Source organism: Centroberyx gerrardi, chromosome 12 (genome assembly GCF_048128805.1).
Source record: "Centroberyx gerrardi isolate f3 chromosome 12, fCenGer3.hap1.cur.20231027, whole genome shotgun sequence".
Taxonomy (NCBI): domain Eukaryota; kingdom Metazoa; phylum Chordata; class Actinopteri; order Beryciformes; family Berycidae; genus Centroberyx; species Centroberyx gerrardi.
In genome coordinates, this window is record NC_136008.1 from 26811559 (window position 1) to 26830689 (window position 19131).

At 41.4% G+C, this 19131-nt stretch overlaps 1 protein-coding gene across 1 annotated transcript in view; it reads right to left on the reverse strand.

The window, feature by feature from the left end:
• Positions 1 to 384: 384 nt before the first annotated feature.
• LOC139916426 (uncharacterized) overlaps positions 385 to 19131 on the reverse strand; it is a 171555-nt gene continuing 152808 nt past the window's right edge. The window contains exons 29-34 of the mRNA XM_078287285.1: positions 14517 to 14654; positions 8808 to 9090; positions 5917 to 6080; positions 3642 to 3924; positions 2470 to 2633; positions 385 to 395 (exon numbers count right to left, since the gene is read on the reverse strand). Of these exons, the coding sequence (XP_078143411.1) occupies positions 385 to 395; positions 2470 to 2633; positions 3642 to 3924; positions 5917 to 6080; positions 8808 to 9090; positions 14517 to 14654 (1043 nt within the window). The remainder of the gene's footprint in view (positions 396 to 2469; positions 2634 to 3641; positions 3925 to 5916; positions 6081 to 8807; positions 9091 to 14516; positions 14655 to 19131) is intronic.

Below are 19131 nucleotides of genomic sequence, written 5' to 3' on the forward strand. Positions count from 1 at the left end.
GGATCACATAAGACTGGAAATTGTATTCAAACTTTTGGGAGCTTTAGATCACAACAGACCAAGATTAAGATAATGTTCAATGATATTTTTATCAAAGAAAAAATAAGATTAAAAATTCATGACAAAATTAAGGTTACTCACACCCATTCTCCTTTGAAAGCAATGCAAGAGATTTATTCAAACCTTACAGAGGTAAGCCGAATGAACATGATTGCAGCTGTAAAAATCATTCCCCACATATAATTTCAGCAGCTTCAGTTCCAAACACTTCCACTTCACACAGAGTCAGGTGTTCCTTCCATTTAGGAACCACAATGTTGACATAACGACCCTCCATCCCATTACACTTGAAGGTTTGAGATGCGCCAGCTGGGATAGAGGAGATCACTGCACACCTGAAGGAAAAGAGAGGAGAGACATTTAATAAACACACATAACCTCACAGGCATACTGTGGATTATTTACAGCAGACCTCAGGTTACTCAGGTGAAACAACTGGACTGCTGTATGGGAATCATACAGATATTATGTATGTTGTTAGTTTATATTATATTTCTATTTGAACTAGTCGTTTTTTATTGTAACGCATAAAACATGCTTTGTTCTTACAGCTTATCAATCCAAAATGTAGATACTGGAGCACCTGCTCAATTTTGCAATTTTGATGTACAGAATTGCAACTACCACCTATAAAATAGAGCAGAATCTAGAAAAAAGCATATTTTGTCCCTGTTCATTCTAAGATAATTTTAGATCAAATTGCAATTTTGAATGGAATTAAAAAAAAAAACTGCTCAAGTTAGCTACTGGCCTCTTGAACTGAGGATAAATTGGCAAAGAAGTGTAAAGATGTGTAAAGATGTGCAATATAAAATTTAAATTTAAAAGAAAACCCCAACATGGAAATGTATGGTGCAGAAAAGGTGTACACTACTGCTATGTCCACAGCATTTCTTTAAAAGACCAATTCCAACAAAATTATTAAAATTATTGAGAATTATTTACACAGGATTGATGTTTCCATTATCATGCAGGGAGTCTCCAATCCGTATCTGAGCTTCGCTAATTCTTTCAAGACAGCAGTCTTTGCTATTGGAGGTGATGACGACAGTGTTAACTTCATAACGCTTCAGGAGGTCCAGTCTCCACCAGGGTCGATATTGCCTTTTTGTGCGTGTGCAAATGTGAGCACGATTCCCATCAATGGCTCTTCCAGCAACTCCATTCCCATACAGTGAAGACTGAACTGCTGTTCCGCCTCGTGCCAAGTTTTTTTCTAGAAAAAGATTGAAATTGGATAATAAAATGTACACAAAAGATCAATTTACATGCTTCTAATTTTCTGTCATTAAAGCTCATTAGCCTGAAATTTAACACTAACCTCACATTAAGGACACAGTAATGTAGAGTGAGTATAGTTAAGACAACAGTATACTAAATAACTTTTCCGTTTACTAGTAATTACTGATTTGTTTACTTGTAAAGACACTTAAATGAGACAAGAGTGGATATTTGTGTCAGAAGGCAGTTATAATCTCAAATTACTAAATCATGTATGTCATTACCACTTTGCTATTCTGAAACCATACTGTAAAGCGACATACATGATAGACTATTTATTGTCATAATATCACAGATTATTCAGATATTTACCTACATGAATTGATTGTAAATGAAACTAAGCCTTGTGTTTCTGAATCAGGAATATTTTTGAGTTGAGTTTTTTTGAGTTGTCTAAATGCAACACCCGTTCATGGGGATCTGCACTAATGTGGCTGTTATACTGAAAGTGTCCAACACGCTAGCTTTCCATTTATTTTGCTATTAGTAACAAAGACAGAAAGAAATCTTGAATGTGAATGATGAACACACACTCCTGCAGGTGATGTCAGTTTGCCTGCTAACAAAACCACAGTCAAGTCTATGAAAATGAGCATGTGTCAAAGTATCAACTAAGTAATTCTTGTTAAAAAGAAAGTTGCATATTTGAAATTTGGTTAGTATAAAACCATAACAACAACTCAGTCATCAGAATTGTAAACAGCTAATTGTATTTTAACACCAGTATCATAGTGTGGAAAAAAAAATATTTTTCACGAATCCTGACTGTATTTATATTAGGAATACTTTATAAAAAAAATGTTTTCAAGTATCTAATATTGTAAAAATGTAACTTTTCAACCATTTAGCTGTAACGATAACAGTTATTAGCTGTAATCTCTATACTATCATTTTAAAATAAATCACATCGGATCAAAGATTACCAAATTGTTCTATAATATTTAAATTGTGACTTGAGATCTCTAATTTGACAACAGAGAAATGTATAATTTCAGAAGATTTTGTGTATAAAAAAGACCTTATTTTTATTTAGTTTGTTATATGACCCTGATGATGAACACTTTTTGAGACGTGTAATTATTTTACTGAATTGTTACAGCATTATTCAGTGCACAAAGCAGTACCTACCTTTTGGAACAGCATCCCCAATGGAGTGCCCATAAACCTCCACCTCACACAGTGTCAGGTACTCTTTCCTGCCTGGAATCACAATGCTGACATAACGACCCTCCATTCCATTGCACTGGAAGGTGTGAGAATTGCCAGCTGGGATAGAGGAGATCACAGCACATCTGAAAGAAAGGAGAGGAGACATATATTTCCTGAAAGCTGCAATAAACGGAATTTTCAGACCACTAGAGGGCCACAGAAACCGCAACACATTTGTAAATAACACACAGCAAAGCCACTGCACTACAGAGGCCCACGAAGGACAAATGGAAGGATAAATGATAATAGCTAAACTATAGGAACCTCCTGAGGAGTGTCACCGGTTACCAGTCTCACTTTGCCAGAACCTTCTCCCGCTGAAGGTTACATGTTCCACAATGACAAGTGAAGAGGGAGGTAACAACTTTAGCAGTTTAACAATTTGACGAGCTCGCTTCATCAATTCCGCCATAACGAGACTTTTGTCGGGAATGGGGGGGGGGGGGGGGCGGGGTGAGGGCCGCTTTTATACAGCGAGGGAGGTGCCAAGCTAGTTTTTAAAAAAACAAAAAGCTACTGAATGGCCCGGTAGGAGTGGAATTTGACAACAAGCGGTCATTAGGTCTGATATGGCATATTACAGGTTTAATACACGCATCACCATACAAACGCACAACAGTTCCTGTCGAGAGTCCTCGTGAGTGATTCATCTATACAACAAAGTCAAGGGAATCATGCAGGAATTAAGTGCACTAATGGCTCAGAAATAAAAAAACAAACCCGTGTTAAAAAACTCCAACCCTTACCTGCCAACCACATTGCTCTTGGATTGCATCCCTTAGCCGGATGGACATTGTAAATACACTTATTCCACCTGTGACACTAACCTCAGGGGTACATGTCTAGCACTAATTGTTAACCCTCTGTTAGCTAATACACATGTTCCTTTACAAACACTTTAGATTCCTAGGATTTGTCCTTGTGATATACTGATAATTCCAACTGAGGTACCACAAATGCACTGTCATATGGGAATCATGCAGACATTTATGTGCAGTTGTATTGGAATTAACATCAAAAGGTTGAAAAGTACAAACCCTAGTCTTAGCACAGCAACAGAGGAATTACTCATTCAAATTGTAATATCTTACCTAGGATTGCAGTTTCCATTATTTTTCAGAGAGTTTCCGATGCGGATCTCAGCTCCATTGAGTCTTGTATGACAACAGTCTTTTCTGTTGGTGATGGTGACATAGGTGACTTTATAAGTATTCTGGAGGTCCAGTCTCCACCATGGTTTTAATTCATGCTTTGTGTGGGTGCAGGAGCCCTGTCGCCAGATGCTAGCTCGATTCCCATCAATGGCTCTTTTAGGTACTCCGCTGCCATATACTGAAGACTGAGCTACATTTCCACCATGTGCCAAATTTACACCTTGATAAAAGTATGAAAATCAATAACAAAGAGGGGGGGGGGGGGGGGAGACAACCAATGAGTCTTCAACAAATGATTGGTCATGGCTTTTCAGGAGCATAAAGAACAAATGTTAGAGAAATATACAGTATCATCTGCGTATCTGAAGATTTTATGTACATAAAATACAGACTGGTTGTATTATGACATTTGTGATGAACACATTTTCAGAATTGTAATTATTATCTTAGTGAATTGTTACAGCATTATTCAGTGAGGACAGTAGTACCTACCTTTTGGAACAGCATCCCCAATGGAGTGCCCATAAACCTCCACCTCACACAGTGTCAGGTACTCTTTCCTGCCTGGAATCACAATGCTGACATAACGACCCTCCATTCCATTGCACTGGAAGGTGTGAGAATTGCCAGCTGGGATAGAGGAGATCACAGCACATCTGAAAGAAAGGAGAGGAGACATATATTTCCTGAAAGCTGCAATAAACGGAATTTTCAGACCACTAGAGGGCCACAGAAACCGCAACACATTTGTAAATAACACACAGCAAAGCCACTGCACTACAGAGGCCCACGAAGGACAAATGGAAGGATAAATGATAATAGCTAAACTATAGGAACCTCCTGAGGAGTGTCACCGGTTACCAGTCTCACTTTGCCAGAACCTTCTCCCGCTGAAGGTTACATGTTCCACAATGACAAGTGAAGAGGGAGGTAACAACTTTAGCAGTTTAACAATTTGACGAGCTCGCTTCATCGATTCCGCCATAACGAGACTTTTGTCGGGAATGGGGGGGGGGGGGGGGGGTGAGGGCCGCTTTTATACAGCGAGGGAGGTGCCAAGCTAGTTTTAAAAAAACAAAAAGCTACTGAATGGCCCGGTAGGAGTGGAATTTGACAACAAGCGGTCATTAGGTCTGATATGGCATATTACAGGTTTAATACACGCATCACCATGCAAACGCACAACAGTTCCTGTCGAGAGTCCTCGTGAGTGATTCATCTATACAACAAAGTCAAGGGAATCATGCAGGAATTAAGTGCACTAATGGCTCAGAAATAAAAAAACAAACCCGTGTTAAAAAACTCCAACCCTTACCTGCCAACCACATTGCTCTTGGATTGCATCCCTTACCCGGATGGACATCGTAAATACACTTATTCCACCTGTGACACTAACCTCAGGGGTACATGTCTAGCACTAATTGTTAACCCTCTGTTAGCTAATACACATGTTCCTTTACAAACACTTTAGATTCCTAGGATTTGTCCTTGTGATATACTGATAATTCCAACTGAGGTACCACAAATGCACTGTCATATGGGAATCATGCAGACATTTATGTGCAGTTGTATTGGAATTAACATCAAAAGGTTGAAAAGTACAAACCCTAGTCTTAGCACAGCAACAGAGGAATTACTCATTCAAATTGTAATATCTTACCTAGGATTGCAGTTTCCATTATTTTTCAGAGAGTTTCCGATGCGGATCTCAGCTCCATTGAGTCTTGTATGACAACAGTATTTTCTGTTGGTGATGGTGACATAGGTGACTTTATAAGTATTCTGGAGGTCCAGTCTCCACCATGGTTTTAATTCATGCTTTGTGTGGGTGCAGGAGCCCTGTCGCCAGATGCTAGCTCGATTCCCATCAATGGCTCTTTTAGGTACTCCGCTGCCATATACTGAAGACTGAGCTACATTTCCACCATGTGCCAAATTTACACCTTGATAAAAGTATGAAAATCAATAACAAAGAGGGGGGGGGGGGGAGACAACCAATGAGTCTTCAACAAATGATTGGTCATGGCTTTTCAGGAGCATAAAGAACAAATGTTAGAGAAATATACAGTATCATCTGCGTATCTGAAGATTTTATGTACATAAAATACAGACTGGTTGTATTATGACATTTGTGATGAACACATTTTCAGAATTGTAATTATTATCTTAGTGAATTGTTACAGCATTATTCAGTGAGGACAGTAGTACCTACCTTTTGGAACAGCATCCCCAATGGAGTGCCCATAAACCTCCACCTCACACAGTGTCAGGTACTCTTTCCTGCCTGGAATCACAATGCTGACATAACGACCCTCCATTCCATTGCACTGGAAGGTGTGAGAATTGCCAGCTGGGATAGAGGAGATCACAGCACATCTGAAAGAAAGGAGAGGAGACATATATTTCCTGAAAGCTGCAATAAACGGAATTTTCAGACCACTAGAGGGCCACAGAAACCGCAACACATTTGTAAATAACACACAGCAAAGCCACTGCACTACAGAGGCCCACGAAGGACAAATGGAAGGATAAATGATAATAGCTAAACTATAGGAACCTCCTGAGGAGTGTCACCGGTTACCAGTCTCACTTTGCCAGAACCTTCTCCCGCTGAAGGTTACATGTTCCACAATGACAAGTGAAGAGGGAGGTAACAACTTTAGCAGTTTAACAATTTGACGAGCTCGCTTCATCGATTCCGCCATAACGAGACTTTTGTCGGGAATGGGGGGGCGGGGGGCGGGGTGAGGGCCGCTTTTATACAGCGAGGGAGGTGCCAAGCTAGTTTTAAAAAAACAAAAAGCTACTGAATGGCCCGGTAGGAGTGGAATTTGACAACAAGCGGTCATTAGGTCTGATATGGCATATTACAGGTTTAATACACGCATCACCATACAAACGCACAACAGTTCCTGTCGAGAGTCCTCGTGAGTGATTCATCTATACAACAAAGTCAAGGGAATCATGCAGGAATTAAGTGCACTAATGGCTCAGAAATAAAAAAACAAACCCGTGTTAAAAAACTCCAACCCTTACCTGCCAACCACATTGCTCTTGGATTGCATCCCTTACCCGGATGGACATCGTAAATACACTTATTCCACCTGTGACACTAACCTCAGGGGTACATGTCTAGCACTAATTGTTAACCCTCTGTTAGCTAATACACATGTTCCTTTACAAACACTTTAGATTCCTAGGATTTGTCCTTGTGATATACTGATAATTCCAACTGAGGTACCACAAATGCACTGTCATATGGGAATCATGCAGACATTTATGTGCAGTTGTATTGGAATTAACATCAAAAGGTTGAAAAGTACAAACCCTAGTCTTAGCACGGCAACAGAGGAATTACTCATTCAAATTGTAATATCTTACCTAGGATTACAGTTTCCATTATTTTTCAGAGAGTTTCCGATGCGGATCTCAGCTCCATTGAGTCTTGTATGACAACAGTCTTTTCTGTTGGTGATGGTGACATAGGTGACTTTATAAGTATTCTGGAGGTCCAGTCTCCACCATGGTTTTAATTCATGCTTTGTGTGGGTGCAGGAGCCCTGTCGCCAGATGCTAGCTCGATTCCCATCAATGGCTCTTTTAGGTACTCCGCTGCCATATACTGAAGACTGAGCTACATTTCCACCATGTGCCAAATTTACACCTTGATAAAAGCATGAAAATCAATAACAAAGAGGGGGGGGGGGGGGAGACAACCAATGAGTCTTCAACAAATGATTGGTCATGGCTTTTCAGGAGCATAAAGAACAAATGTTAGAGAAATATACAGTATCATCTGCGTATCTGAAGATTTTATGTACATAAAATACAGACTGGTTGTATTATGACATTTGTGATGAACACATTTTCAGAATTGTAATTATTATCTTAGTGAATTGTTACAGCATTATTCAGTGAGGACAGTAGTACCTACCTTTTGGAACAGCATCCCCAATGGAGTGCCCATAAACCTCCACCTCACACAGTGTCAGGTACTCTTTCCTGCCTGGAATCACAATGCTGACATAACGACCCTCCATTCCACTGCACTGGAAGGTGTGAGAATTGCCAGCTGGGATAGAGGAGATCACAGCACATCTGAAAGAAAGGAGAGGAGACATATATTTCCTGAAAGCTGCAATAAACGGAATTTTCAGACCACTAGAGGGCCACAGAAACCGCAACACATTTGTAAATAACACACAGCAAAGCCACTGCACTACAGAGGCCCACGAAGGACAAATGGAAGGATAAATGATAATAGCTAAACTATAGGAACCTCCTGAGGAGTGTCACCGGTTACCAGTCTCACTTTGCCAGAACCTTCTCCCGCTGAAGGTTACATGTTCCACAATGACAAGTGAAGAGGGAGGTAACAACTTTAGCAGTTTAACAATTTGACGAGCTCGCTTCATCGATTCCGCCATAACGAGACTTTTGTCGGGAATGGGGGGGGGGGGGGGGGGGTGAGGGCCGCTTTTATACAGCGAGGGAGGTGCCAAGCTAGTTTTAAAAAAACAAAAAGCTACTGAATGGCCCGGTAGGAGTGGAATTTGACAACAAGCGGTCATTAGGTCTGATATGGCATATTACAGGTTTAATACACGCATCACCATACAAACGCACAACAGTTCCTGTCGAGAGTCCTCGTGAGTGATTCATCTATACAACAAAGTCAAGGGAATCATGCAGGAATTAAGTGCACTAATGGCTCAGAAATAAAAAAACAAACCCGTGTTAAAAAACTCCAACCCTTACCTGCCAACCACATTGCTCTTGGATTGCATCCCTTACCCGGATGGACATCGTAAATACACTTATTCCACCTGTGACACTAACCTCAGGGGTACATGTCTAGCACTAATTGTTAACCCTCTGTTAGCTAATACACATGTTCCTTTACAAACACTTTAGATTCCTAGGATTTGTCCTTGTGATATACTGATAATTCCAACTGAGGTACCACAAATGCATTGTCATATAGGAATCATGTAGACATTTATGTGCAGTTGTATTGGAATTAACATCAAAAGGTTGAAAAGTACAAACCCTAGTCTTAGCACAGCAACAGAGGAATTACTCATTCAAATTGTAATATCTTACCTAGGATTGCCGTTTCCATTATTTTTCAGAGAGTTTCCGATGCGGATCTCAGCTCCATTGAGTCTTGTATGACAACAGTCTTTTCTGTTGGTGATGGTGACATAGGTGACTTTATAAGTATTCTGGAGGTCCAGTCTCCACCATGGTTTTAATTCATGCTTTGTGTGGGTGCAGGAGCCCTGTCGCCAGATGCTAGCTCGATTCCCATCAATGGCTCTTTTAGGTACTCCGCTGCCATATACTGAAGACTGAGCTACATTTCCACCATGTGCCAAATTTACACCTTGATAAAAGTATGAAAATCAATAACAAAGAGGGGGGGGGGGGAGACAACCAATGAGTCTTCAACAAATGATTGTCAAGGTTTTTCAGGAGCATAAAGAACAAATGTTAGAGAAATATACAGTATCATCTGCATATCTGAAGATTTTATGTACATAAAATACAGACTGGTTGTATTATGACATTTGTGATGAACACATTTTCAGAATTGTAATTATTATCTTAGTGAATTGTTACAGCATTATTCAGTGAGGACAGTAGTACCTACCTTTTGGAACAGCATCCCCAATGGAGTGCCCATAAACCTCCACCTCACACAGTGTCAGGTACTCTTTCCTGCCTGGAATCACAATGCTGACATAACGACCCTCCATTCCATTGCACTGGAAGGTGTGAGAATTGCCAGCTGGGATAGAGGAGATCACAGCACATCTGAAAGAAAGGAGAGGAGACATATATTTCCTGAAAGCTGCAATAAACGGAATTTTCAGACCACTAGAGGGCCACAGAAACCGCAACACATTTGTAAATAACACACAGCAAAGCCACTGCACTACAGAGGCCCACGAAGGACAAATGGAAGGATAAATGATAATAGCTAAACTATAGGAACCTCCTGAGGAGTGTCACCGGTTACCAGTCTCACTTTGCCAGAACCTTCTCCCGCTGAAGGTTACATGTTCCACAATGACAAGTGAAGAGGGAGGTAACAACTTTACCAGTTTAACAATTTGACGAGCTCGCTTCATCAATTCCGCCATAACGAGACTTTTGTCGGGAATGGGGGGGGGGGGGGCGGGGTGAGGGCCGCTTTTATACAGCGAGGGAGGTGCCAAGCTAGTTTTAAAAAAACAAAAAGCTACTGAATGGCCCGGTAGGAGTGGAATTTGACAACAAGCGGTCATTATGTCTGATATGGCATATTACGGGTTTAATACACGCATCACCATACAAACGCACAACAGTTCCTGTCGAGAGTCCTCGTGAGTGATTCATCTATACAACAAAGTCAAGGGAATCATGCAGGAATTAAGTGCATTAATGGCTCAGAAATAAAAAAACAAACCCGTGTTAAAAAACTCCAACCCTTACCTGCCAACCACATTGCTCTTGGATTGCATCCCTTACCCGGATGGACATTGTAAATGCACTTATTCCACCTGTGACACTAACCTCAGGGGTACATGTCTAGCACTAATTGTTAACCCTCTGTTAGCTAATACACATGTTCCTTTACAAACACTTTAGATTCCTAGGATTTGTCCTTGTGATATACTGATAATTCCAACTGAGGTACCACAAGTGCATTGTCATATGGGAATCATGCAGACATTTATGTGCAGTTGTATTGGAATTAACATCAAAAGGTTGAAAAGTACAAACCCTAGTCTTAGCACAGCAACAGAGGAATTACTCATTCAAATTGTAATATCCTACCTAGGATTGCAGTTTCCATTATTTTTCAGAGAGTTTCCGATGCGGATCTCAGCTCCATTGAGTCTTGTATGACAACAGTCTTTTCTGTTGGTGATGGTGACATAGGTGACTTTATAAGTATTCTGGAGGTCCAGTCTCCACCATGGTTTTAATTCATGCTTTGTGTGGGTGCAGGAGCCCTGTCGCCAGATGCTAGCTCGATTCCCATCAATGGCTCTTTTAGGTACTCCGCTGCCATATACTGAAGACTGAGCTACATTTCCACCATGTGCCAAATTTACACCTTGATAAAAGTATGAAAATCAATAACAAAGAGGGGGGGGGAGACAACCAATGAGTCTTCAACAAATGATTGTCATGGTTTTTCAGGAGCATAAAGAACAAATGTTAGAGAAATATACAGTATCATCTGCATATCTGAAGATTTTATGTACATAAAATACAGACTGGTTGTATTATGACATTTGTGATGAACACATTTTCAGAATTGTAATTATTATCTTAGTGAATTGTTACAGCATTATTCAGTGAGGACAGTAGTACCTACCTTTTGGAACAGCATCCCCAATGGAGTGCCCATAAACCTCCACCTCACACAGTGTCAGGTACTCTTTCCTGCCTGGAATCACAATGCTGACATAACGACCCTCCATTCCATTGCACTGGAAGGTGTGAGAATTGCCAGCTGGGATAGAGGAGATCACAGCACATCTGAAAGAAAGGAGAGGAGACATATATTTCCTGAAAGCTGCAATAAACGGAATTTTCAGACCACTAGAGGGCCACAGAAACCGCAACACATTTGTAAATAACACACAGCAAAGCCACTGCACTACAGAGGCCCACGAAGGACAAATGGAAGGATAAATGATAATAGCTAAACTATAGGAACCTCCTGAGGAGTGTCACCGGTTACCAGTCTCACTTTGCCAGAACCTTCTCCCGCTGAAGGTTACATGTTCCACAATGACAAGTGAAGAGGGAGGTAACAACTTTACCAGTTTAACAATTTGACGAGCTCGCTTCATCAATTCCGCCATAACGAGACTTTTGTCGGGAATGGGGGGGGGGGGGCGGGGTGAGGGCCGCTTTTATACAGCGAGGGAGGTGCCAAGCTAGTTTTAAAAAAACAAAAAGCTACTGAATGGCCCGGTAGGAGTGGAATTTGACAACAAGCGGTCATTATGTCTGATATGGCATATTACGGGTTTAATACACGCATCACCATACAAACGCACAACAGTTCCTGTCGAGAGTCCTCGTGAGTGATTCATCTATACAACAAAGTCAAGGGAATCATGCAGGAATTAAGTGCATTAATGGCTCAGAAATAAAAAAACAAACCCGTGTTAAAAAACTCCAACCCTTACCTGCCAACCACATTGCTCTTGGATTGCATCCCTTACCCGGATGGACATTGTAAATGCACTTATTCCACCTGTGACACTAACCTCAGGGGTACATGTCTAGCACTAATTGTTAACCCTCTGTTAGCTAATACACATGTTCCTTTACAAACACTTTAGATTCCTAGGATTTGTCCTTGTGATATACTGATAATTCCAACTGAGGTACCACAAATGCATTGTCATATAGGAATCATGTAGACATTTATGTGCAGTTGTATTGGAATTAACATCAAAAGGTTGAAAAGTACAAACCCTAGTCTTAGCACAGCAACAGAGGAATTACTCATTCAAATTGTAATATCTTACCTAGGATTGCCGTTTCCATTATTTTTCAGAGAGTTTCCGATGCGGATCTCAGCTCCATTGAGTCTTGTATGACAACAGTCTTTTCTGTTGGTGATGGTGACATAGGTGACTTTATAAGTATTCTGGAGGTCCAGTCTCCACCATGGTTTTAATTCATGCTTTGTGTGGGTGCAGGAGCCCTGTCGCCGGATGCTAGCTCGATTCCCATCAATGGCTCTTTTAGGTACTCCGCTGCCATATACTGAAGACTGAGCTACATTTCCACCATGTGCCAAATTTACACCTTGATAAAAGTATGAAAATCAATAACAAAGAGGGGGGGGGGGGAGACAACCAATGAGTCTTCAACAAATGATTGTCATGGTTTTTCAGGAGCATAAAGAACAAATGTTACAGAAATATACAGTATCATCTGCATATCTGAAGATTTTATGTACATAAAATACAGACTGGTTGTATTATGACATTTGTGATGAACACATTTTCAGAATTGTAATTATTATCTTAGTGAATTGTTACAGCATTATTCAGTGAGGACAGTAGTACCTACCTTTTGGAACAGCATCCCCAATGGAGTGCCCATAAACCTCCACCTCACACAGTGTCAGGTACTCTTTCCTGCCTGGAATCACAATGCTGACATAACGACCCTCCATTCCATTGCACTGGAAGGTGTGAGAATTGCCAGCTGGGATAGAGGAGATCACAGCACATCTGAAAGAAAGGAGAGGAGACATATATTTCCTGAAAGCTGCAATAAACGGAATTTTCAGACCACTAGAGGGCCACAGAAATCGCAACACATTTGTAAATAACACACAGCAAAGCCACTGCACTACAGAGGCCCACGAAGGACAAATGGAAGGATAAATGATAATAGCTAAACTATAGGAACCTCCTGAGGAGTGTCACCGGTTACCAGTCTCACTTTGCCAGAACCTTCTCCCGCTGAAGGTTACATGTTCCACAATGACAAGTGAAGAGGGAGGTAACAACTTTAGCAGTTTAACAATTTGACGAGCTCGCTTCATCGATTCCGCCATAACGAGACTTTTGTCGGGAATGGGGGGGGGGGGGGGGGCGGGGTGAGGGCCGCTTTTATACAGCGAGGGAGGTGCCAAGCTAGTTTTAAAAAAACAAAAAGCTACTGAATGGCCCGGTAGGAGTGGAATTTGACAACAAGCGGTCATTAGGTCTGATATGGCATATTACAGGTTTAATACACGCATCACCATACAAACGCACAACAGTTCCTGTCGAGAGTCCTCGTGAGTGATTCATCTATACAACAAAGTCAAGGGAATCATGCAGGAATTAAGTGCACTAATGGCTCAGAAATAAAAAAACAAACCCGTGTTAAAAAACTCCAACCCTTACCTGCCAACCACATTGCTCTTGGATTGCATCCCTTACCCGGATGGACATCGTAAATACACTTATTCCACCTGTGACACTAACCTCAGGGGTACATGTCTAGCACTAATTGTTAACCCTCTGTTAGCTAATACACATGTTCCTTTACAAACACTTTAGATTCCTAGGATTTGTCCTTGTGATATACTGATAATTCCAACTGAGGTACCACAAATGCACTGTCATATGGGAATCATGCAGACATTTATGTGCAGTTGTATTGGAATTAACATCAAAAGGTTGAAAAGTACAAACCCTAGTCTTAGCACAGCAACAGAGGAATTACTCATTCAAATTGTAATATCTTACCTAGGATTGCAGTTTCCATTATTTTTCAGAGAGTTTCCGATGCGGATCTCAGCTCCATTGAGTCTTGTATGACAACAGTCTTTTCTGTTGGTGATGGTGACATAGGTGACTTTATAAGTATTCTGGAGGTCCAGTCTCCACCATGGTTTTAATTCATGCTTTGTGTGGGTGCAGGAGCCCTGTCGCCAGATGCTAGCTCGATTCCCATCAATGGCTCTTTTAGGTACTCCGCTGCCATATACTGAAGACTGAGCTACATTTCCACCATGTGCCAAATTTACACCTTGATAAAAGTATGAAAATCAATAACAAAGAGGGGGGGGGGGGGGAGACAACCAATGAGTCTTCAACAAATGATTGGTCATGGCTTTTCAGGAGCATAAAGAACAAATGTTAGAGAAATATACAGTATCATCTGCGTATCTGAAGATTTTATGTACATAAAATACAGACTGGTTGTATTATGACATTTGTGATGAACACATTTTCAGAATTGTAATTATTATCTTAGTGAATTGTTACAGCATTATTCAGTGAGGACAGTAGTACCTACCTTTTGGAACAGCATCCCCAATGGAGTGCCCATAAACCTCCACCTCACACAGTGTCAGGTACTCTTTCCTGCCTGGAATCACAATGCTGACATAACGACCCTCCATTCCACTGCACTGGAAGGTGTGAGAATTGCCAGCTGGGATAGAGGAGATCACAGCACATCTGAAAGAAAGGAGAGGAGACATATATTTCCTGAAAGCTGCAATAAACGGAATTTTCAGACCACTAGAGGGCCACAGAAACCGCAACACATTTGTAAATAACACACAGCAAAGCCACTGCACTACAGAGGCCCACGAAGGACAAATGGAAGGATAAATGATAATAGCTAAACTATAGGAACCTCCTGAGGAGTGTCACCGGTTACCAGTCTCACTTTGCCAGAACCTTCTCCCGCTGAAGGTTACATGTTCCACAATGACAAGTGAAGAGGGAGGTAACAACTTTACCAGTTTAACAATTTGACGAGCTCGCTTCATCGATTCCGCCATAACGAGACTTTTGTCGGGAATGGGGGGGGGGGGGGGGGCGGGGTGAGGGCCGCTTTTATACAGCGAGGGAGGTGCCAAGCTAGTTTTAAAAAAACAAAAAGCTACTGAATGGCCCGGTAGGAGTGGAATTTGACAACAAGCGGTCATTAGGTCTGATATGGCATATTACAGGTTTAATACACGCATCACCATACAAACGCACAACAGTTCCTGTCGAGAGTCCTCGTGAGTGATTCATCTATACAACAAAGTCAAGGGAATCATGCAGGAATTAAGTGCACTAATGGCTCAGAAATAAAAAAACAAACCCGTGTTAAAAAACTCCAACCCTTACCTGCCAACCACATTGCTCTTGGATTGCATCCCTTACCCGGATGGACATCGTAAATACACTTATTCCACCTGTGACACTAACCTCAGGGGTACATGTCTAGCACTAATTGTTAACCCTCTGTTAGCTAATACACATGTTCCTTTACAAACACTTTAGATTCCTAGGATTTGTCCTTGTGATATACTGATAATTCCAACTGAGGTACCACAAATGCACTGTCATATGGGAATCATGCAGACATTTATGTGCAGTTGTATTGGAATTAACATCAAAAGGTTGAAAAGTACAAACCCTAGTCTTAGCACAGCAACAGAGGAATTACTCATTCAAATTGTAATATCTTACCTAGGATTGCCGTTTCCATTATTTTTCAGAGAGTTTCCGATGCGGATCTCAGCTCCATTGAGTCTTGTATGACAACAGTCTTTTCTGTTGGTGATGGTGACATAGGTGACTTTATAAGTATTCTGGAGGTCCAGTCTCCACCATGGTTTTAATTCATGCTTTGTGTGGGTGCAGGAGCCCTGTCGCCAGATGCTAGCTCGATTCCCATCAATGGCTCTTTTAGGTACTCCGCTGCCATATACTGAAGACTGAGCTACATTTCCACCATGTGCCAAATTTACACCTTGATAAAAGTATGAAAATCAATAACAAAGAGGGGGGGGGGGGGCGGGGGAGACAACCAATGAGTCTTTAACAAATGATTGGTCATGGCTTTTCAGGAGCATAAAGAACAAATGTTAGAGAAATATACAGTATCATCTGCGTATCTGAAGATTTTATGTACATAAAATACAGACTGGTTGTATTATGACATTTGTGATGAACACATTTTCAGAATTGTAATTATTATCTTAGTGAATTGTTACAGCATTATTCAGTGAGGACAGTAGTACCTACCTTTTGGAACAGCATCCCCAATGGAGTGCCCATAAACCTCCACCTCACACAGTGTCAGGTACTCTTTCCTGCCTGGAATCACAATGCTGACATAACGACCCTCCATTCCATTGCACTGGAAGGTGTGAGAATTGCCAGCTGGGATAGAGGAGATCACAGCACATCTGAAAGAAAGGAGAGGAGACATATATTTCCTGAAAGCTGCAATAAACGGAATTTTCAGACCACTAGAGGGCCACAGAAACCGCAACACATTTGTAAATAACACACAGCAAAGCCACTGCACTACAGAGGCCCACGAAGGACAAATGGAAGGATAAATGATAATAGCTAAACTATAGGAACCTCCTGAGGAGTGTCACCGGTTACCAGTCTCACTTTGCCAGAACCTTCTCCCGCTGAAGGTTACATGTTCCACAATGACAAGTGAAGAGGGAGGTAACAACTTTACCAGTTTAACAATTTGACGAGCTCGCTTCATCAATTCCGCCATAACGAGACTTTTGTCGGGAATGGGGGGGGGGGGCGGGGTGAGGGCCGCTTTTATACAGCGAGGGAGGTGCCAAGCTAGTTTTAAAAAAACAAAAAGCTACTGAATGGCCCGGTAGGAGTGGAATTTGACAACAAGCGGTCATTAGGTCTGATATGGCATATTACAGGTTTAATACACGCATCACCATACAAACGCACAACAGTTCCTGTCGAGAGTCCTCGTGAGTGATTCATCTATACAACAAAGTCAAGGGAATCATGCAGGAATTAAGTGCACTAATGGCTCAGAAATAAAAAAACAAACCCGTGTTAAAAAACTCCAACCCTTACCTGCCAACCACATTGCTCTTGGATTGCATCCCTTACCCGGATGGACATCGTAAATACACTTATTCCACCTGTGACACTAACCTCAGGGGTACATGTCTAGCACTAATTGTTAACCCTCTGTTAGCTACTACACATGTTCCTTTACAAACACTTTAGATTCCTAGGATTTGTCCTTGTGATATACTGATAATTCCAACTGAGGTACCACAAATGCACTGTCATATGGGAATCATGCAGACATTTATGTGCAGTTGGAATTAACATCAAAAGGTTGAAAAGTACAAACCCTAGTCTTAGCACAGCAACAGAGGAATTACTCATTCAAATTGTAATATCTTACCTAGGATTGCAGTTTCCATTATTTTTCAGAGAGTTTCCGATGCGGATCTCAGCTCCATTGAGTCTTGTATGACAACAGTCTTTTCTGTTGGTGATGGTGACATAGGTGACTTTATAAGTATTCTGGAGGTCCAGTCTCCACCATGGTTTTAATTCATGCTTTGTGTGGGTGCAGGAGCCCTGTCGCCAGATGCTAGCTCGATTCCCATCAATGGCTCTTTTAGGTACTCCGCTGCCATATACTGAAGACTGAGCTACATTTCCACCATGTGCCAAATTTACACCTTGATAAAAGTATGAAAATCAATAACAAAGAGGGGGGGGGGGGGGAGACAACCAATGAGTCTTCAACAAATGATTGGTCATGGCTTTTCAGGAGCATAAAGAACAAATGTTAGAGAAATATACAGTATCATCTGCGTATCTGAAGATTTTATGTACATAAAATACAGACTGGTTGTATTATGACATTTGTGATGAACACATTTTCAGAATTGTAATTATTATCTTAGTGAATTGTTACAGCATTATTCAGTGAGGACAGTAGTACCTACCTTTTGGAACAGCATCCCCAATGGAGTGCCCATAAACCTCCACCTCACACAGTGTCAGGTACTCTTTCCTGCCTGGAATCACAATGCTGACATAACGACCCTCCATTCCATTGCACTGGAAGGTGTGAGAATTGCCAGCTGGGATAGAGGAGATCACAGCACATCTGAAAGAAAGGAGAGGAGACATATATTTCCTGAAAGCTGCAATAAACGGAATTTTCAGACCACTAGAGGGCCACAGAAACCGCAACACATTTGTAAATAACACACAGCAAAGCCACTGCACTACAGAGGCCCACGAAGGACAAATGGAAGGATAAATGATAATAGCTAAACTATAGGAACCTCCTGAGGAGTGTCACCGGTTACCAGTCTCACTTTGCCAGAACCTTCTCCCGCTGAAGGTTACATGTTCCACAATGACAAGTGAAGAGGGAGGTAACAACTTTAGCAGTTTAACAATTTGACGAGCTCGCTTCATCGATTCCGCCATAACGAGACTTTTGTCGGGAATGGGGGGGGGGGGGGGGGGGGGGGGGGTGGGGGGGGGGGGGTGAGGGCCGCTTTTATACAGCGAGGGAGGTGCCAAGCTAGTTTTAAAAAAACAAAAAGCTACTGAATGGCCCGGTAGGAGTGGAATTTGACAACAAGCGGTCATTAGGTCTGATATGGCATATTACAGGTTTAATACACGCATCACCATACAAACGCACAACAGTTCCTGTCGAGAGTCCTCGTGAGTGATTCATCTATACAACAAAGTCAAGGGAATCATGCAGGAATTAAGTGCACTAATGGCTCAGAAATAAAAAAACAAACCCGTGTTAAAAAACTCCAACCCTTACCTGCCAACCACATTGCTCTTGGATTGCATCCCTTACCCGGATGGACATCGTAAATACACTTATTCCACCTGTGACACTAACCTCAGGGGTACATGTCTAGCACTAATTGTTAACCCTCTGTTAGCTAATACACATGTTCCTTTACAAACACTTTAGATTCCTAGGATTTGTCCTTGTGATATACTGATAATTCCAACTGAGGTACCACAAATGCACTGTCATATGGGAATCATGCAGACATTTATGTGCAGTTGGAATTAACATCAAAAGGTTGAAAAGTACAAACCCTAGTCTTAGCACAGCAACAGAGGAATTACTCATTCAA